Genomic DNA, 21,616 nt, shown 5'->3' with positions numbered 1-21,616 from the left:
TAATACACATGTAGGGTGCAAAAATCAATAGTATGCATCACAATGTCTGCCGTGTTCTCTACTTCTCATGTAAAACGTATTTCAATTTTCTACGCTTTTACGATGTTTATGGTATTGCATTAAATTTATTAATTTGGTGATTATTTGAAAAAACGTTCAAATTTGAAACCAAACGTAAATGTAACAAGTTGAACTGTGAGACACTGTAAAATCGACATATTTAAGTGGTGCTCTTGAAAGGGGGTAATACATTATTTTAATTACATGTATATATTTATTATTCTGCATATTTATTTTATTTTCTCTATATTTTTTCCAATATAGTATTATATAAATATTTATTTCTAAAATTCTGTAAACAAATGATTAAAAAAATCTAGAAAAAAAAGAAATATTTACAATATCTAAAAAGTATTTAAAACGTTTCTAAATTTTTTATGAATAATAAGCTATTTATTTGATAATAGAAAATTTTAAAAACTATTTTATAATGAAGTTATAATACTGTAATTAGAAATGCTGTTAATATATTAAATAAATCAAAACTAGTCCCTTACAGAATTGTAAATGATGGATAATCAAGGATTAGGATATTCCTATCATCTACCGTCTGCTGGATGGAATCTTAAAGTCAGAAATGCATTATCTCAATTTAGTGATCTTTTTAGCGAATTTAACAAATACATTGCACCAGCATATCATCATGATCGTTGCGAAAGGTATATGAATTACTTTATGGAAATTTTTCTAAGTTACTTGTAATATAATCAAATATTTATTTATAAAAATAGATCCGTGCAAATGCGTTTATATTCTATGCACAAAAGAGAATTTGTCATGGTATTTGTTGGCTTTTTTGCTTGTTTTGGATTGTCCGTGTTCATTGGGCTTACTGGTAAGTATTGTTGTACAATTAAATTTTTTATTATACATTTCAATATTTAAGAGTTTTTTTTTACTTTTAAGGTCCGCCAATAACTTCAACAAGTGAACAAAAAGCACATCTCAATGGAAGTGAAATGGCAACCGGACCATTTAGAATGAAGACGCCAGCTTTGTCGCCTTATAGCCAACAATTATGGGTCATTGCTAAATTATCTACGTTAAATAATGACGGTGACAAAATAAATAAATTAAATGACAGTTTTAATTCTCTATCAATAAAAATCACTATCTTTAAAATTGATTAGAGACAGAGAAATTGTAATTTAATGCAGATTTTATTTTGTTTGTAGATGAAAGATACGATAAAAGTTTTCAAGTAAGCGTTTCAATAGATGGCATCAGTATTGATCATAAGCGTATTCCTGTATTGGAAGCTGGACATACTAGGTAGATTAATTTTACAAATAATATAATGTCTTATTTAAATATAAAATAACCATTTTTTAATTTATAGAACAAGACATCTGAAATGTGAGAGACAATCTTGCGAAGAGCTTGTCGTGGCTCATCTTGGATTTTTAGATTACACCTACTATATAATAACTGTCCATTTTCATGGACTTGAAAGCTTCCACCAACGATATACAATACGAGATCTCACATTCTACGTCAGTAAGCACTAAACAAAATAATGCGTTGGACAAGATAACTTAAAAATTTAAATTATTTGCACTTTATGGTTTTGTATCATATTCACAGTTTAAAAATTACAATCCTGCGTTCACACAAATTGAGATATGGTTTCGACTGATCTTCTTGCTGACTACTTTTGGAGTGATGGTAATTAATGATAATTAAATCTTATAAGTCTTGAAATAATAATTTCAATGAGTAATTTTTTTTCAGTGTTGGTTTGGTCACTCGCTAAGAAAATATTCGTTACATGATTGGTCAATAGAGCAAAAGTGGATTTCTATTCTTCTTCCATTATTAATTTTATATAATAGTAAGTATTACACGTACTAATCTCGTAAAAACAAACAATGATATTCTTCATTTAACTTGATATCTTATGAAGCATTACTATGCATTATTTTTGTTGCTCATACAGATCCTTTATTTCCTATGACATTTTTAATAAACTCTTGGGTACCTGGAATGCTCGATGCAATACTACAGACAACTTTTTTATGTGCCATTCTCATGTTCTGGCTTTGCGTTTATCATGGTCTTAGACAGGTATTATTGATAAAAAATATTTAGTATTATTGCAATAGTAGCAATTAATATATACATTTATTTTAATAGAATGAAAGGAGATTGATCACTTTTTATTTGCCAAAAATGTTGGTTGTTGGTCTTCTATGGGCAGCAGCTCTAACATTGGCAACATGGCTTCGTTGTACCGAATTAGAAGATCCAACATATAATTACGTTCTTGATACATCTAATTATTATGTAAGTAATATTTCTTCATTTATATTTTTTCATAAGATTAAATGATACGCAATATAACATTTCTTTTTATATGTTACAGGGTTTCAAAGTATTCTTCTTTACAGTTGGTGGTTTTTACATTGCATATCTTCTTCTACTTATACTAAAGGCATACAGTGAACTAAGATCTATGCCGTATTTTGGTAAATAAATCTTTATCAAACTTTACCAAACATTATGAAACAAAAACGTTTTGCATTAATTTGTTCTTTACAATATGTAATTATTTTTTCCAGATTTACGATTAAGATTTTTAACACTACTTGCTGGAGTAGTTGCTGGTGTTTGCAGCTTAGTTACTTCTCGTCAATTTGGTGCAGGTGTTCTTGAAGATAGTTTTGCTTCACGTCTTTCTACATATTATAGTACATCGGCACAATTTATGGCTTTGTATGGCCTTCTCAATTTTTATTTGTATACAATGGCATACGTTTATGCTCCAGCATTACAACAAGTATATGGACAACGTAAATATTTCGATTACGAAAATAATTATTAATTAATTATTACTCTGTCAGGGAAATTAATTCAATTTGTCTTTTACTTGTTATATGCGGGTATAGATTCATCCATAATGAAAGATAATCCTGCTTTTTCGATGATAAATGATTCGGATGAAGAAGTGATATATGGATCAGATGAAGACAACAGACGATTGTTAACACGTTTATCAAAAAATGGAGTGGACAGTGATTGAATAAACACGATCAATAGGGTAAAACAATTATATAAAAATAATTGTATCTAATGAAGAAGAGCGAGAGATGTGCATTGGCAGGCAATTTTTGTAAATTTTACAAAAATACTGCCTTTTAGGTATGGAAAAGGTAATATGAGATAATTGATTTTTAAAAAAGAAATAAAAAATACATTTTAATTATTAATAACAAAAAAAAAACTTAATTGCAATTTACAGACTGTACATATGCCTTCTGGGATTTTGGTATTAATCTATTTATTATAACACACAAGAAAAGAAAAAAATCAATAATCTATTCGCATTAATCAGTTATTATTCTCGAGCAGCATTAACAAATAAATAATGAACGAGATAAAAACAATATAGAAATGATTAGCAAAAGAAAAAGAAAATACTTCAACTTCGTGGATGCCTATATGATTGTGTATTGCATTAGATTATTTATATGAATTATCAATAATTTATATTGTTAAAATAATTTATCAAATATTAATACAAATTAGTATGTTTTATGCTCTTATTTATAAAATATAGTAAACATTTGTCTCATTAATCTATATCATGCAAAGTGCAATATTAATAGAAAAAATTATTTTCCTTTTTAATTTTCACTTATCGATATAATATCATTTATTATCAATTATTATTAATTTGTACAAATGTTTTTGAATTCTGCATTCTTTGACAAAGTCGTATACATAAAAAATAATAAAAATATATCTATAGAAATTTAACATGTACCAATGTAATGCACTATCTACAAGTTATTGTTAATTATAATATATTAATTATGCTACTTATGATTAGAAGTGTATGTGTATCGTAAGATATCATGTATCATTATCATTATATATTGCTACTCATCACATTAATACCCCCTTAAATCAGAGATTTATAATTTTGAAATAAATTCATTAATTGAATTATTTATTGTATTCAATAATATATTTGATTAAAAGTAATGTTTGAAACGAAAAACTTAACATAAATAATGAAAATATTAAAATTCTTATATAAAATTGTCGATTTAAATAAAATGAATGTTAAACTTACCAACAGTAATTCTAATTAATAATAACAAATAAAACTTGATGATAAAAGTGGCATTGTTCAACTATAAACTTAGTCTGATGAAATCTAACTAAAACTGCAAATGCTAGTAATGAACATGATATAGTCGAATCATAGAAACTTAACCTCATTTACATGAAAGTAATATCGAAAATAGAACGATATATTTATTCTTTTTATTAATTTTATTATTAATCATTGTTAAAATAACGAATAATAAAATTTAATCTAAAAGTTTGTACAAATCGATATATCTCGATGAAAAGAATAATCGAAACTAGATTTACTCTCAGGAACACGGAGCTTAGATAGAAGGAGCACGAACGTATAGTATCAGAAGTGTCCCCGAAAAGTAGAGCAAATAAAGTTTCATTACAGAGTGCGCTGTAACTGCCTCGAACCAGTTTTTAAATTTAGCGGTTTAAAATACTTTCACACTTTAACACACTGTCCAAGTAAACTTATTTTTACACTTGTTTATGCTTACATACACCGCAACATCTCAACGGTTTTTTGTGACGTCACAGAGATTTACTTGCCCGTTGCGCTACTCTGGTGGTGAAAATATGTACATGTTATTTGATGCTGTTTTTGGGGACACATTTTATACCAAATGCCCTATGCCGTGCGTGCTCCTTCTATCTAAGCTCCGTACTCAGGAAAGTAATAACGAAAATAGAATTTTTTTTTCTACTGGTAGATGGCGTTTTTTGAACTTCAATTTACGAAACACTGGAACGTTATGCCGCTTTGATTTTTTATTGTTGTGATAGAATTAAGAATATTTTGTGAAAGAACAAACAATATAACTTTTAAACAATACAAAAATGGAACTCACCGATGATAATTTGTTAACGCTGAGCGAATACTTAAAGCATACTTTAAGTCCTGATATAAATGTCAGAAGACCGGGTAAGTTAACCTCAAGTTTAACACATCCTTATTTTATATAATAAATATTTTTGTATTATATATTTTCTTAACAAAAAGATTATGATTAGTTATATTTAAAAATCCAAAAACGTTAAAAAAAATTTTTTATGCTATAATGTACTTTTATATATTTTATAAGAAAGTGTTTAATTTAGTAAATTACATATGCGAATATAACATTTATACTTATTTTGAATAATTTATATTTTCAATTTTAGCTGAGAAGTTCTTGGAATCGATAGAAATAAATCAGAATTACCCCTTACTACTTTTACACTTGATAGACAAACCCGAAATGGATATAACAATAAGAATTGCTGGTGCAGTTGCATTTAAAAATTATATAAAACGTAATTGGAAGATTGTAAGTGATTAACATTTAATATTATATCTAATCATTGAATTGTATTAAAATTTTAATAATAATAAATTTACAGGATGAAGATGGACTAGATCATATAACTGCACAAGATAGATGTGCGACAAAGAAATTAATAATTAATTTAATGTTGCATTCACCGCATTCGATACAAAAGCAGCTTTCTGACGCTGTATCGATCATCGGTAAACACGATCTTTTAAATAATTGGCCAGAGTTGATCAGTCAGATGATTGAGAAATTCAATACAGGAGATTTAAATATTATTAATGGTGTCTTACATACCGCACATTCTTTATTTAAAAGATATAGGTACGAATTCAAAAGTGAAACTTTGTGGACAGAGATCAAATTTGTATTGGACCAATTTGCTAAACCATTGACAGATTTATTTTTAGTAAGTTTTCATAAAGTAATATTTATATAGTTATAATACATAAGTATAAATATTATAACTTAATTTTCTTTTTTTTTTATAGACAACAGTAAATTTAGCACAGATACATGCTAACAATGTAGATGCCTTAAAAGTTATATATAATTCCTTGGTTATGTTATCAAAAGTATTTTATTCTCTTAATTTTCAAGTAAGTTGCCAATATTTTTGATGATGTTGAATTATATCACAGTGGTAAAAAATAAAAATGTTTCTTTTGTATCATCCTTTTAGGATTTGCCAGAATTTTTTGAAGATAATATGTCATCGTGGATGAAAAACTTTCTCGCTATATTAAATGCTGATGTTCCATCACTACGAACGACAGTAATTATCAATATTTTTGCATTATCAATATTTATAAATAATCATTAAATTAATATTAAATGTCTATATATTACGATATATTATTAGGATAATGAAGAAGCAGGAGTAATGGAGCAGTTAAAAACACAAATTTGTGATAATATTTGTCTCTATGCTCAAAAATACGATGAAGAATTTCAGCCATTTTTACCAGAATTTGTAACTACGGTATGGAACTTGTTAACGTCAACAGGTCAGCAAACCAAATACGATGAGGTAAGACACATTTATTTAATAATTATAAGTTCAAATTCAAGTTTTCTAATAATAATAATTATAATTTTAGTTAGTATCAAATGCATTGCAATTTTTGGCTATAGTAGCAGATCGTTCACGATATAGAAATTTGTTCGAAGATGCAGGAACTTTGAGCAGTATCTGCGAGAAAGTTATTATTCCTAATATGGAATTCAGAGGTAGGGTAAACATTTTGATAACAAAACAAAATTAACTGTATAATTAAATTGAAATATGTATTTTATAATTTAGATTTATTATTTTAATTCATACGACTTGTTCGTAGATTCGGATGGTGAATTGTTTGAAGACAATCCAGAGGAATACATACGCCGTGATATTGAAGGTAGTGATGTAGATACGAGAAGACGAGCAGCTTGTGATTTAGTCAAAGTTCTATCGAAATATTTTGAAGCTAAAATAATGGAAATTTTTGGTGCTTATATACAGGTATATAATTTTTATACAAATATTTAAATTCTCCTATAAATATTTTTATAAATAAATATCATCATTATTAGGTAATGTTACAAAACTATGCAGCGAAGCCTACTGAAAATTGGCGCAGCAAAGATGCAGCTATTTATTTAATAACAAGCAGTGCGACTAAAGGTCAAACACAAAGGCATGGTGTAACACAAAGTAGTGAACTTGTTCCATTACCACAGTTTACGGCGCAACACATCGAACCAGAACTTTCGAAACCAAACAGTACGTATAGTTTTATCGTTGTAAATATTAATAATGATATATATATATAAATGTATTATATACTTATGAATTATTTTATTTTTTTACAGTTAACGAATGTCCAGTTCTTAAGGCAGATGCTATTAAATTTATGATGTCATTTAGATCAGTTTTACCCCAGGAATTAGTTGTAGGAAGTTTACCACAATTAGTTAGACATTTAAGTGCTACAAGTCTTGTTGTTCATACGTATGCTGCTTGTGCAATTGATAGGATACTTTCTATGAGAGGCACAGATAATAATTCTTTGTAAGTAAAAAAGTAATAGAATAATTCATAAAATATAATTTACGTATATAATGTTAATTCCATTTTCTTTTTCTATATTTCATTTTTAGAGTTAAAGGAAACGATTTAATGCCGTTAGCACCGGATCTGTTTAAGGGATTATTTGCATGTTTGTCTCAGGCCGGGTCAGAAGAAAATGAATATGTGATGAAAGCTATTATGAGAAGTTTTGGAATATTGCAAGATAATATTATACCTTTCCTAGCAGATTTATTACCAAAATTGACAGAGAAACTTACAATGGTTGCTAAAAATCCAACACGTCCAAATTTCAATCATTATCTTTTTGAAACATTGAGTTTGTCTATCAAGTAAGTTTTTAATGTTTACAAAAATTTATTTCATTAATTTGTTATTAAAAATAAACAATATTTTTCAGAATTGTATGTAAATCAAATCCTCAAGCAGTTTTATCCTTCGAGCAAGTTTTGTTTCCTGTATTCCAAGAAATTCTACAGCAAGATATTTCAGGTACATTGTATATATTCTCATCTTTACATGTACTCGTGTAAATGATTTTTTAACTGTCTTATTATTTTTCTTTTTCCAGAATTTATACCTTACGTTTTCCAAATCTTGGCATTGTTCTTGGAACTCAGGACTACTCAAGAAATACCAGATCCTTACATGGCCTTATTCCCATGTTTATTAGCACCAGTTCTGTTTGAACGTCAAGCTAACATTCATCCACTTAATAGATTATTACAAGCATATGTTAGTCGAGGTTCGCATTTAATTATAGCACAGGATAGAACTAGCGGCTTATTGGGCGTTTTCCAAAAGTTAATTGCATCTAAGGTTAATGATCGTGAAGGTTTCTTATTATTACAATGTATCATTGAATATTTTCCACCGTAAGTTTATTTTTCTTTTATTATTATTATTATTATTAATATTTTTATATTAAACTTTTCAATTTCTTTTGATATCGAATTTTTGATTTTATGATTTTATGTTCAGGAATACATTGGAACCATACATGAAGCAAATTTTTGTATTGTTATTCCAAAGGCTCTCTTCTTCGAAAACTACTAAATTTGTACAAGGTTTAATAGTATTCTTTGCCTATTATATTATTAGATATAATGCAACTAATTTGGTTAATATTATCGATCAAATACAACCACAGTAAGTTTTAACAACTCGTATTAATTATGTACATATTTGAATATATGAAACAATTAATATTATTTTTATTATATTGCAGAATGTTTGGTATGGTCGTGGAACGCGTCTTGCTTCCCGATTTACAAAAAGTCTCAGGTGATATAGAAAAGAAAGTAACAGCTGTAGGAGTATCGAATTTATTAATCGATTGTCCAGTTATGCTTGAAAACCCATACAATTCATTTTATCCACGACTTTTAGCTGCATTGATAGAATTCTTTGAATTGTCTCAAGATGAAACTTTGTTACCGGAAGATATGATACCTGAATTTGAAGAAACCATGGAATACCAAGTCGGTTACAGTCAGCTTGCTTATGCTAAAATGCCTAAAAAAGATCCACTTCAATGTAAGCATTTATTTATTTTTATTTATTTAACGTATTAATTTAACATAATAATTTAATATATAAAATAATTAAATATAGAATTTTTACAATTTATTACTATACATATATTTTAAAAAATAAATATAGCTATTGGCGACGTACGTTTACATTTGGCACAAGGACTTGGTAGATTATCACCAGGACAATTACCAGGATTACTTGGACAAATTCCAGAACCAAACGCAAATCATCTAAGGAATTATCTACAATCCGCCGGCATTACGGTTGCATAATATAAGCTGAATATCAGAAACAGATTAAAGATTCATTTAATATCACGAAAGATAACTAACATCAAATTGAATAAATTGTAACTAAATAATGAAAATTTCTTATAAATTTACACAGGATGTCTCAGCTGAAGAATACCATCTGAGTATTTGTTTTATTTCTAATGATATGAAAAATGTTTATAGTATAATGAGATTGTTTTCAAGAGAGATATATGATAGAAAACCTCCTCTTAGGTTATTTTTTATAAATTTATTCAAAATCGTCTCTCTTTTTATCCAATAAACATGCATTCTTTTCTATTGCACTTTGTAGCTGATAAAACAATACATTTAAATATATTTGTATCTTGATATTTATTAAACGTTAATAACCAAAAATGTAAAACAGAAATCTTCTATTATCGGTAATAGGAAAAAAGAAATAGTTATTACCAGCAAAGAATACAAAAGTAAATAGAAGCTCAAAAGTTCCCTTTTTTATCTACGCAGATTCAACCTAATTACTACCGGGACCACCAGTAGGTAAAAGCAGGCACTTAACGCAATAACAGTACAATACTGTCAAATAATACAATATTCTTAGCGCAAAAAAGTTGGCACACAATCAACTAATATATCCTCTGCAGGTTTACCAACTTTACTTTTATTTTTTTCAAAGTACGCATGCACCTTGAATTTGTGGTTGCGCATGCGCGTAACATATAACCTCTTCATGACGTTTTTTGATTTTTAATTAATAACTAATTAAATAATTAATTAATAAAGTTAAAAGTTATGTATTTTAAATAAACATTTTGTTAGCACTTTAGCGCACTTATTCATTTTTTTCTGCTGTGGCCAACTACGTTGCTTTACTGAGAAAAAAATTTTCAAATATTTAATTATCAATAACTAATTAAATAATTAATAAAAAATTTTAAAACATATGGATTTCGAATTAGCAAATAGCTAGCATGTAAATGTATATCTTCATTTTTCTTAATTCTGGTGGTCATGTGCCAACTTTTTTGCGCTGTGGAGTACTGTAGCGGCCAGTAGTCGCATAGGATAAAGTAGAAATCTGCTTATCGACAGCAGGCTGCTATAGATCAATAATATGTGCCGCCATCTGCAGTACAATGAGCGAACAATCTTCATTGCATTACCGACTGCATCTTTCCACCATTTTAAGCTTGTCAACTCGAATGGCTCGGAGTAAATATTATTTGGAGTCTTAATTTTTATTAACAAAAATGAATAACATCGAAATAGAAGATTTTTATCATCACGACTTCACGACTGCCACAGAATGGGAAGTTTTTATTGCACGTTTGGAAGAAATTATGCACGAGTGGAAAGTGTCAGACAAAAGAAATGGTCCAGCTTTGAAATCCGGTGATTTTATTCATTCTCAGTGGAAAAATGATACGGAAAAAATTAATTTTGCAGGTATATTTATTACTGTGTGTATATTCTTTTATTTATTTTAAAGATATAAACGTTTATTCGATGTATCGTCAACATAGTAAAATATTTCTTAACCTTTTTTACGATATATATTTTTTTAATCTTTTTTACGATGCATATTTTCTTTTGTTAACTCTTTACATTGTACTTTTAGATGTTGAATTCACATTCAAACACTTTAGTCTTGTATTAGAAAATAATGAAAGTCAGGAAAGTCCACTGGAAGATGATGATGAAAGAACCGAATGTCAAAAAGATATATTGAACTCATTGAATGATTTTGCTCGCATCGATCAAGAACACTTAGAAATAGCACCTTATTTTGGAGTCAGAGAATTTCTTGTTTTGGTTCCGGGAAAAAGACATTCTATTATAGAAGAGACACGTATGAAGATTTTATTAAGTTCCATTACAATTGCTGCTAATAATACGAATTGGTAATTGTATTAAAATTAATGTTCGACATACACTTTTCTCACAACGTTATATTAATTTATTATAATATTTTAGCGAAGTACCTATCTTTGTGCAAGTGCAAGAATCATGGCAAAAAATGTATCTTGGTACAAGCGTCGGCAGAGGCAGTTCGGTTAACTTCGAGATGGTACATCTGAAGAAGATACCACTGCATTGTAAATATCTTACTGGTGAGTACACATTTCAAAATTTTATTTAAATAATTATTGATAGTAAAATTGTATCCTTTATAATAGCATTTTAGATTATTAAATTTATTTATACAAGTTTATTTTAAGCATATGCTATTATTTTACAGATGTAGATTATTTGCAGGTTTACTTGCTGTATTCAAACAGAAGATTACAGAAGGCTGTGGTGCGAGGTTAGATCCAGTATCAGTTTCAGTAAGATTTTCATATTTATTGAGAGATTGGACATGCAGTACTTGGACACAGCAGCCCCCTGATTTTGACTTCATGCAAGGAGAGACGCTTGGAGTAGCTGAATTAGGAAAGCTTCCATTTGGGGCAACTTTTGATCCTATTGGGTAAGATACCCAGAGTCGTAGAAAATCTTTTTCTAACTTAATAGAAATAATCTATTATTGAATTTGTTATACATTTAGGGAACTTCATTTGTATACCACATGGCCTATAATGTCAGAGCATGTTGTAGTAGACAGCGAAGGATTCACTGACTTAGAACCACAGTTAGCACCAGAGTGGTCTGTTCAAGTTACAATGGTACCTTCGCCTGCTTGCTTACTTGGAGATTATTTAACAGATTTTCTACATCTTTGTAATGATCAGAGAAGTATGGTTGATTTGTTAGGCGATAACGCTATGTTTCTTGGTGACGATGAGAACAATTTAAGTGCTGCATTTAATATATTAAGTGAATCAAAAATTCCTACAATTTCTTCGGTCATTGGTAAAGGAAACACGAAGAAACCGAAGAATGTTGAAGGTCCTATTTCTGAAGAAATATTGTTGCCTATATTGTATTTTCTTTTCCCCGATACTGAAGATAATCCTGTAAGTAAGAATTTATTTGATTCGATTATTTATTTTTGCCAAATAATAATTAAATAAATTTAATTCAGAAAACACCGTACGGAGATATGAGTATGTATTACGAAGAGGAACAGTGGAAAGGAGTGAAGACTTGTATAGTTGACAGTTTGATATGGCGTCTAGCAGTTGTAGCCGCACATTGCACGCATAATTTAGGAGGAGCCACAGCATTAGCTCAACTTTGGCACGAGTTCGTTCTGGAAATAAGATTTCGTAGAGAGTCGGATATTCTTATACCAGGGTGAGTCATTTTATTGATTCTTCTAATAATTAGAAAAAAGAGAAAGAAAAAAAGAAGAATGATAGATTTTAATCTCTAACGCAATTTCTTTTTCTAATGCGTTTTCTTAATTAATTGGACAATAATGCACTTAACTTTTCGGTGCACGTTTTATATCTATATTTAACATTTGTTTAGGACAGAATATTATTTTTCTGTCGAATGCATTTCACCTAGTGATGCAGTCTCTCTTTGGGTATATAAATACGATCAGCGAATACTTATTTAAAATAAGGTCATAGTTTGAACAAACTGACGAATAATTGTTTAACTCTATGGTACTATATATTATAAGTACCAAAGTTATACAATTTATAAAAAATAATCGATACGATGATTTAAACAATAGTTATCATCTGATTCGATCTAGCTTATTACTAACTTAGTCTAATAACGAGTACATTGTTGTACATTGTTGTACATTGATGCATCAAATCATTGCATCTGATCGAATAGACTGACTGAACACACATTTGTTAAAACCAATGATCATACTGGCATCAGGCCGCTTCTCGTTGTTGGATTACGTGTCATGTATATGTCCATGTCGTGATCGGTCCAATTATTTTCATCATAATTATTCAATGTATGCGTGGAGTCAGCTAAACTGTACCGACTGCCAGGCCTTGGCGGATTTTGTTCCAAAGTACGATTACGCGATCTCGGTCGTTGTCTTCTAGAAGAGGCATGAGGTGGCATATGATTATTCGCGTAATTACTTCGCGACATTCTATCCGAACCTGCTGCTAACGATTGACGTGATTGACGTAATTCTATAATCCAAAAATCACCCGTTAATTTTATTTATTAATACAACTTTATAATTCTATTTCTTTTAATTTTTTTTTTTTTATTTTATTTTTTTTAATAAATACCTGGTCTAGAATTTACGAGATTAGATCCTAAAGTAGTGTTAGCAAAATATCGCGTTGAGTTATTAGAAAAACTGTGTTGCGATTGTCCATCGGCAACGGAACGTGTAGATATTTTACCACCATAGTGAACTGTTTGAGAACGAACATCGTCAATACAAGAAGCTCTGGTAATCGAACCTAAAGATTAGACAAAAAAAATGAATTAATTTTAAATTATGTAGTAAGTTTCAGGTATGGTTAGAATATTCATACCTTGTCGATCAACAGGAAAAATTCTAGGTCTAGGTATACTTCTGTTACTATAAGCTGATACTTGATCCCATTCTTTTTGAGGATTGTAAGCACTTAAGGTTGCCATAGAAGAAAGAGGACCTCCTGGACTTGGCGTTGGGCCACCAGTCGAGCAACAATTAACTGGCAATCCTGCTATAGGTCCACCCATGTTAGTTTGATCGATACTATGAAGCGTGTGAAGTTTACGAGCTCTTCTTCTGTTTGCAACCACGAAGATTATTACCGCAACTACTATAGTTGCACATATGGCTGCACTAGCAGCTATAGTAATTTTGTCCATATTAGAAGTCGGCGAATTTTCTGTTCTAACTTCTCTGCATTGTTGATAGGGTACATTTGCTGGCATTAGGTTGGTTTCTTCCAATGAAACGACACATACTATGATACATTCCTGTAGAAATGAACAATTAATCATTAATTTATATTTTATTTGTTTTTTTTTTGTCATTTAATTCAAAGTATTTATTATACCTGATATGGTACGTTCTTTATTTTAAATTCACGTTCGCTAGCATCAAGAGGTGGAGCTTGTTCGAAACTATCGTCTCCAAATAATCGATAGATCACACGAAATCCTAAACTCTTAGGTGCTTTCGTGTCCCAATAGATGATCACTGAGTTATCTTGTCTAAGAACATCCTTCACTATAATATCTCTATCGCTTGATTTAGCTTTGTAAAGAGGAGAACCAAGAACCAAAGGAGGTCTTGGTTGATGTTGCTGAGGTTGATCCTGAACATGTTTAGGTGGACTCAACGTAGTCCTCATTATAACAACATTTCCTGTTCGAGCTGCAGTTGGTCTGTTAGTCGTCGAAGTAAACATAGTAGAAGTTTGAGGTGCTTCGGTTGTTCTTCTAAATTCTGTAGTTGAAAATATCGTCGTTGTCGTTGTCGAAGGTGTCGTAGTCGACGTAGTAGTAGTAGTTGTCGTTTGGGTGGGAATCTGTGGTCTTATCGTTGAATGATGCGTAGCAACACCTAGATTATCGCTTGGTCCAGTTGGTTCTCTCGTATCAACACTTTCAACAGTGCCGATTCCAATAATTTCTGGTGTTCTTTCACATGTCATATCTAAGATGATTATTTTCGAGTTAGCAAGATATCTTTTTAAAAATAATTGTGAAGATTTAATTTTCTTACCGTTTATATCAATGTTGTAAAAATTTTTATCTTGTAATCTCTGAGGGCTACCACAAAATGGTGGTTTACGTTCACGACTAGTTACTTGAAGATCCCTAGTCTTGATCCAATCGACGATCCAACGTAATTTGCAATCGCATACAAGAAATCTTCCTCCTAAGCTCAGTCCTCTTAGAGTACCATTCAGTCTAGCCAATGCTCGTTCTGGTACAGTGGACAAAGGATTTCCATCGATAGCGAGAAGCGTTACAGATGGATTACCTTGAAAAGCATTCACTGGTAACTCTGTTATCAGATTGAATCCGATGTCTAGTACCTGTAGAAACAAATAAATTAATAAAATCATTATTAATAAGATCTAAATTTTATCATTTATAAATTCATACCCTAAGATCATGGATACTGTTGATTGCAGCAGTTGGAAAATCAGAGATGAGATTGTTTAACAAACTTAAAGAACTCAGAGTATTCCTGACGCCATAGAAAGCATTTGGTCCAATAGCTTGAATCAAGTTTCTTTCAAGATTGAGCCCAGTCAACGAGTCTAATCCTTCGAAAGCTTTGATACCAGCAGAGCCAGGTAATTCCTCTATACTATTTTGAGATAGATCCAGAAAAGCCAAAGCTTTGAGACCTCTTAATGCTTCCGGTACTTTCTTCTGTTTTGTACCTTTAAGATTAAGATTTTTCAAGGTTGCTTCCAAACCTCTAAAGGCCCCTGACGAGAGAGCGACTTCATTGTCAGACAATTTTAAAGTAACCAGTTTTAACCCTGCAAAGGCATCATCAGGAACTTTAGTAATTTTATTCATCGACAGATCCAACACTGTTAGATTCTTTAGAGTCTTTAATGTTTCGATAGGTAGCTCTTTCAACTCGTTATCCTTCAAATTAAGACTCTTCAATGTATTTTCTTGACTCATGAATGCCTCAGTTTCAATCGTTGATATACGACAGCCTGATAATTGTATATTATTGATTCTTAATGCTGAAAGAGATTCATTTTTCAAAGTACCAATGGTACTGTTATTAATGTAAAAGAGATCAACTGTAATTTTTGAAGCATATCGCTTCATAGCCGATAATAATTGACCATAATCAACTATATCGCATTGTACTGATAATTCTCTAGCAAGATTGTAATCGCAGATGCAAGAGTTTTCTAGTTCGGCAACGCTTTGTGCCCATGGACAAGCTGAGGTTGCATTAACTATGCATATCGTGCCTGCTAATAGCAGTAGTAACGTCTTGATCGTTAGTGTATCTGTAAAAAAAAGAAAAATACAATATAATAAATCGTTGCAAATAATTATTTATTATTTTATAATAAATTTTATAGAATAAAATAATTTGTGTTCATTGACTACAGTCTTGGTAAATATCAAAAAGTCTAGCCATTTAATTCATTGAGTAAACGTGTTTGTAGATACATCGTTTAAATCATTGACTAAATTTTTTTTGTAGATATATCATTTAAATCATTGACTTATTGACTTTTGGTAGATACGTCATTTGAATCATTGATTAAATTTTCTGAATAGATCGTGAAAGAAAGGGTATTTTACATAACACGTTCGAGGAATTCTAAAATCGTAAAAAAAATTCGACGTTAGATCACTTCGAGTTGGTAAGACGTTTTAGGAAAATTGTCGGAGACGATGAAAACTGGACTCGTGTAGTCTTGAAAGGCTTGAATACAGTCCATAGGGCATAGACCGAACCCGTTACGAGTCAATGGCCGGAGTATATACGTGTCCTCAGTTCAATCTTCCTATCGATAGCACACAGATAATCGTAGACATTCTTTTACTTCTACTCTCATTGCGTCATTGAACAAAAATTCTAATCGTTTAAATATTGCACCGATATATAAATAATTAATAAACGATTGACAAAATCGTATAAAACACTTGATATTAATGTTTATTTTATTTCGACATAAACCAGGGTGAAAGTAATTGAAATATTTTTTTTACCTTCCTCTTTTTTGAAGTTATACTTCTTTTTTTTTGTGATACACGATCGCGTTTAAATTATTTATAGTAATTAGAACGTCCGAAGATTTTCTTAGGACAGTTTCACTATCTCTCACCATTCTCACGTCTTCTATTTCTTTTCTTTTATATTACATAGAAGTAAAAAAAAAGTAGAAAAAGAATTAAAAAAAAAAAAAAACTAGAGATCTCATTTCAGTCCTCCACCGCGTGTTTCTTTCTTCTTTTCAAGTCGGTTATTGCGCTATCAAGCAACGCAATGCAACGCAACACAATTTCAAGATTCGTGCTTACGTATATGGGGAGAAACAGAACGTTTCTTCGTTACTGAAAATCATTACAGCGTGTAAGGATCGCTCGTAATACCAGCTACTTCTGGATTTCTGCTTTTATGCACTTTGCCGATCTAGTTCTATCCTTTTTGCTTATTTTATTCTTTTTCTTTTTTTTTTTTAAATTCCTTATAAACGATCATCTTATTTTTCTTACCGCAATTAATTTTTGGTATTGCAAACTATTAGATTAATAGTAATTAATTAATTAATTAATTAATTAATTGAAAAATATTATATTTTATTTGTATTTAAAAACAAAAATAATATGATCGAAGTATCATAGCGAATGTATGATAAATTTAAATTACAGTTGAATAATATAAAAAATATATATATATATAAAATATAAAATAAAATATAATAAGTTAAATAATAAATAATTAGTGAATCAAGTTTCGGAACTTTGGTGGGAGGGTGGGAGGGAGGGGAAAGGGGCTTGACAAAAGAAAACTAAATTCACATGGAAAAGTAAAAAGAAGAAGAAATTGTTGTCTTGTGTGAGAGAATAATTTAAATTAGGTATATAACTTCCCGTTTCTAGTGCGATGGACTTAGGTGATAGCTTTTAACCTGCTTTCGGGTAGAACAATTCCTAGACACAGTAAGTCACCTACATTAAGCTCGAGCGTGTGCACATTCTTTGCATTCGTGCACAATGAATGGAGCTATTTGCAAAACCTTTCACTCGTGCTTCACTTACGGAAGAAGTTCCAGTTATCTTCTTAAAATCATCATCATCCTATTAATAATTTCATGTATTTATTTATTGATTTGTTTTCTTTTTTTTTCCTTTTCTATTTTTTTTTTTTAAATAAATAAAATAATCAATAAACAACAATTAAAGAATTTTTATCTAAATGTTAGACATTCTTCGGTGTATTACGTCAAAAACATATTTTATTATTCACCTAATAGGTCGTCGTTATAAATTCAAGGTAAACTCGTGTCCCTCGATCGTAAAAATATTTTTAATCTTAGTTTATAGATCGATAAAATATTTTTTTGTCTTTTTTTTTTCTCTTTTTTTTTACTCGATTCAAAATTCGACGACGAAGAAAAAAAGCAATCAAATTAAATAAAAATTTATTTGTTAATCATTTAGAAAATATGATTATGCACCGTTATAGAATCGTTATTATGTATTTAGGAATTTCCCCGGAAGTTGATATTTAAAAAATGATTACTCTTTTTTTTTTTTATATCGATTTGAACGAACCTTCTTTCGTCAGAATCAAAATAGACGGAACACGACTGGTTAAGTTAATTAATTACTTAAATCAAGCACCGTTGCAATACGGATCTTGGAATACTTGTTAACGAGAGCAGAATAAAAGTTAACTTAAATATAACCGTAGACTTATATTATAATCGACTCATTTTAAATGAATTATATATATACACAAATACATTCATACATACATACATACATACATACATACATACATACATACATACATACATACGTAAATAAATCCGTATTTGATTATTATTCTTATTCGATATTTTATTCTAATTTTTAGAAAATAAAAACAAAACAGTAGACAATTTTTTTGGGGTTCTTTTTTTTACAAATTAATTTTTTTATTGAAACCGGATTAGTTCGTTAATAATTAATTATTATGATTTTAATTTGTTACGCTCGTTAACATCAAACCAATAGTGTTAAATATTATCAGAGTATGACTAGGTTGAAGCTTTCTAAAGGTTCTTTTTAAAATGTTAGTGTCAGTAACCTTGGAAGTAAATAAAAAAATAATATATATGTATATAATATTTTTAAATATTTATTAAAATTAGAGAAAAAAGAGAAAAAATATGTTACATCTACTTACTAATATACTAATTTCGTATTAATAATAATAGAGGAGACGGATAATAAGTTAAACGAATGAAATAAGTAACATGGTAAGAATCTTTCAAGTGTTACATCATTTTCCGCACGAGATTGTTAAAGTAATGTCGATCATAAAACCGTAAAATAAGAGATGATTTTATTACATTAAATGTTATTGAACTTTCAGTATATTATAAACATATATATATTTTATTTAATTCTTTTCATATCTTTTTTGGGAGTGTTTTTTTTTATATTTTATTTTATATATATACGTCAACAAATAATAATTACAATTATTTATTAAATTATCTATTTCCTTATCTCTTCGTGGTCGCGTTTTTTATATTTTATTTTTCGTTAAATATAATAATAATATTAATGATAATGAGATAATATACATATATATGTATTATATATATTTGTATATATGTATTATAATCATGCATGAATGCATGTATGAATTAAGAAACAGTATATTATGCATAACAACCAAAGGTATCATTAGTTTCATCCCATCTAACGTAAAACGAGGTATTAGACTGTGAAATAAATCATAAGGATCCTTGAACGATTCATTTTCATTTATCTTAACATTAACCTTGTACAATTATTTTCTAATCATTAGAGAACCAGTCGAAAAAGAAAAACAAGGAAAAATATCACCGATTAATGATGATATTATCAATCTTATTAGAAACACGTCGAACAAAATATAAAAAAATAAATGAAGAAAGAAATAAGAGATTAGTGAAAGTGATGAAAATGTAGATTAGAATAATTTCTCTCTCTGTTATTTTTTGGATAATTTCTCTGATCAAGAGAATGATTATAAGAATGATCCTAGGAAAATTTACAATTATAAGATATTTAAGATTTCCTATAGTTTGGAGGATTGGGTAGGTTGAAATATATGTGTATGATACACGTGCATGGGGTGCAACTAAACTTGCTTAGGAATCTAAGCCTTTCACTTTCGTTCTCTTTTGACTCTTCGTCTCTCTTTTTCTCTTTCTCTCATATATTTTTTTTCCCTTTCTTTTTTTCAAACGCAAGATCGAAATGTATGATAAAGATTTTCTACTGGCTATGTACTTAGAGTATATTAGAATGTGTTTGATACACTGGTCAGATTAACTCGGACTTGTACTTTAATAGTATTTATCTTTCACTTTAAATCGATTCTTTGCATGGTTCTCACGCTATTCTCCTTTTTTTTTCCTTTTTTTTTCATTTTATTTTTAAATTTATTTGAAGGGTTTAGTACTTACTTATTACACGGTCAATAGTATTTATCTTTCACTAGTAATTAATCCTTGTCTAGTTCTAATACAATTTTATTTATTTTTTATTTGTTGATTCATTCAGTCATTGTAGAATTTTTTTTTCTTTTTTTTCGAAGGACCTAATACGCATTAATAATACCCTAATACTCTAATACACTCATTCACGTTTTATTCGAACAAAAATAAATTGATTGAAGTTTCATTTTTATTTTTTTATATATATTTTTATTTATTCATTAATTTATTAATTTATATTTCTCTTTTTATTTTAAAGGTTCTCTTAAGTGCGTTCACTTGTTATTCGCGTTTTATTTGAATAATTAAATTTGTTGATTTAGATAATTAAAAAAAATAAATAAATAAAAAACAATTGCGTTGAAATATACCAAGTATTTCGTTTGTGTTTAATTAAAATAAACACGTAGGAGTAAAAAATAGTTGAAATAATTGAAATTGTTGAAAGATCAATGCGCGAGACTAGTTTTATTGAAGAATATTATGTTACCAAGGTGTTGGTGAATCCTTGCTTGCGTTGGTTGCGTAAATTCTCTTACGTGTACCATTCATCTCGAATGTTATATATGAGAAAGTGGAAAAGATTTCTCGACTCGAATCGAATTTTTAAATACTTTGCTTTTTTTTTCCACAATCCCACTCGAGGAATTGCTTTCATGCATTTGCATTTTTAAATCTAATTTCCTGGTTGTTGTTCCCTTTTTTTTATTTTATTTGTCATTGTATTATAATTTCTTTTTTTTTTTAATTTAATTTTGTCGTTTAAATTTCCGACAATGAAACGATTTCGTTCTACTTCCAAATAATAATTGCATTCATTACACTTTTTTTTTTTTTGTTCATTCGTTCTCTCATAATCGTTTCTATACTTGAAAGTATAAGGAACAATGGAGAAATTGTATCGTATATATGGTGAAAGAAAAAAAAATTATATGTGTATATAGAAAGAAATGAAGCATACTTTTTCTTATACGATAATAATTCTTTTTTTTTCTTCTTCTTTCCTAAAAAGAGATTAGAAATTTAATGATGAAAGAATAATGTGAAAAAAATGAAAATAAAAATGTTAAGAAAATATTTGTGTGCAATAATTTGAATGTAAAAGACTTTTTGAAATGTTGTAAACAAATTAGAATATTATGAAGAATTATGCTACTTATATATTCTTCGTGTTATTTCTTTTCATTTCTCGTATACGGATTTACCGTAAATTAAATGGAATAAAATTAATCTGTGGAATGTGTCTGTAGACCT

General features: G+C 29.1%; 3 protein-coding genes across 4 annotated transcripts in view; all 3 read left to right on the top strand.

Annotated features, from left to right (window-relative positions):
- The first annotated feature begins 13 nt into the window (after positions 1-13).
- LOC122514686 (transmembrane protein 181) lies at positions 14-4,005 on the top strand. 2 transcript variants are annotated; one of them, XM_043631641.1, is made up of 14 exons: positions 14-243; positions 560-719; positions 792-895; positions 967-1,116; positions 1,236-1,332; positions 1,400-1,553; positions 1,645-1,725; positions 1,792-1,891; positions 1,997-2,124; positions 2,194-2,343; positions 2,423-2,525; positions 2,619-2,849; positions 2,946-3,209; positions 3,299-4,005. In XM_043631641.1, exons 2-13 carry the CDS (start codon positions 568-570, stop codon positions 3,077-3,079), a joined length of 1,584 nt encoding a protein of 527 aa, XP_043487576.1. In that variant the 5' UTR covers positions 14-243; positions 560-567; the 3' UTR covers positions 3,080-3,209; positions 3,299-4,005. The 2 variants fall into 2 exon arrangements, with proteins under 2 accessions (XP_043487576.1, XP_043487586.1); XM_043631651.1 differs by having other exon boundaries at positions 550-719.
- Positions 4,006-4,621: 616 nt separating this feature from the next.
- On the top strand, positions 4,622-9,707 carry LOC122514672 (exportin-2). Its single transcript, XM_043631614.1, has 16 exons — positions 4,622-5,065; positions 5,305-5,450; positions 5,524-5,862; positions 5,945-6,052; positions 6,136-6,228; positions 6,316-6,483; positions 6,554-6,683; positions 6,791-6,954; positions 7,026-7,215; positions 7,305-7,503; positions 7,593-7,853; positions 7,922-8,013; positions 8,093-8,396; positions 8,503-8,670; positions 8,750-9,057; positions 9,184-9,707. The coding sequence occupies exons 1-16, from the start codon at positions 4,981-4,983 to the stop codon at positions 9,327-9,329; spliced, it is 2,901 nt and encodes a 966-aa protein (XP_043487549.1). The 5' UTR covers positions 4,622-4,980; the 3' UTR covers positions 9,330-9,707.
- Positions 9,708-10,480: 773 nt separating this feature from the next.
- LOC122514100 (rab3 GTPase-activating protein catalytic subunit) overlaps positions 10,481-21,616 on the top strand; it is a 24,681-nt gene continuing 13,545 nt past the window's right edge. Inside the window, exons 1-6 of the mRNA XM_043630761.1 lie at positions 10,481-10,757; positions 10,930-11,212; positions 11,286-11,422; positions 11,568-11,781; positions 11,860-12,268; positions 12,337-12,548. Of these exons, the coding sequence (XP_043486696.1) occupies positions 10,562-10,757; positions 10,930-11,212; positions 11,286-11,422; positions 11,568-11,781; positions 11,860-12,268; positions 12,337-12,548 (1,451 nt within the window). The 5' untranslated portion in view covers positions 10,481-10,561. The remainder of the gene's footprint in view (positions 10,758-10,929; positions 11,213-11,285; positions 11,423-11,567; positions 11,782-11,859; positions 12,269-12,336; positions 12,549-21,616) is intronic.

This window comes from Polistes fuscatus, unplaced genomic scaffold (genome assembly GCF_010416935.1).
Source record: "Polistes fuscatus isolate 324 unplaced genomic scaffold, CU_Pfus_HIC Scaffold1, whole genome shotgun sequence".
Lineage (NCBI taxonomy): Eukaryota > Metazoa > Arthropoda > Insecta > Hymenoptera > Vespidae > Polistes > Polistes fuscatus.
This window is presented reverse-complemented; position numbering and strand designations above follow the sequence as displayed.

Excerpts from the sequence above, each read along its gene's own strand:
- LOC122514686 (XM_043631641.1), top strand. The coding sequence starts at position 568 with ATGATGGATAATCAAGGATTAGGATATTCCTATCATCTACCGTCTGCT. Across the intron at positions 720-791 it reads CATCATGATCGTTGCGAAAG|ATCCGTGCAAATGCGTTTAT; the intron begins GTATATGAATTA and ends TTATAAAAATAG. Across the intron at positions 2,526-2,618 it reads AAGATCTATGCCGTATTTTG|ATTTACGATTAAGATTTTTA; the intron begins GTAAATAAATCT and ends TATTTTTTCCAG.
- LOC122514672 (XM_043631614.1), top strand. The coding sequence starts at position 4,981 with ATGGAACTCACCGATGATAATTTGTTAACGCTGAGCGAATACTTAAAG. Across the intron at positions 5,451-5,523 it reads TAAAACGTAATTGGAAGATT|GATGAAGATGGACTAGATCA; the intron begins GTAAGTGATTAA and ends ATAAATTTACAG. Across the intron at positions 9,058-9,183 it reads TAAAAAAGATCCACTTCAAT|CTATTGGCGACGTACGTTTA; the intron begins GTAAGCATTTAT and ends AAATAAATATAG.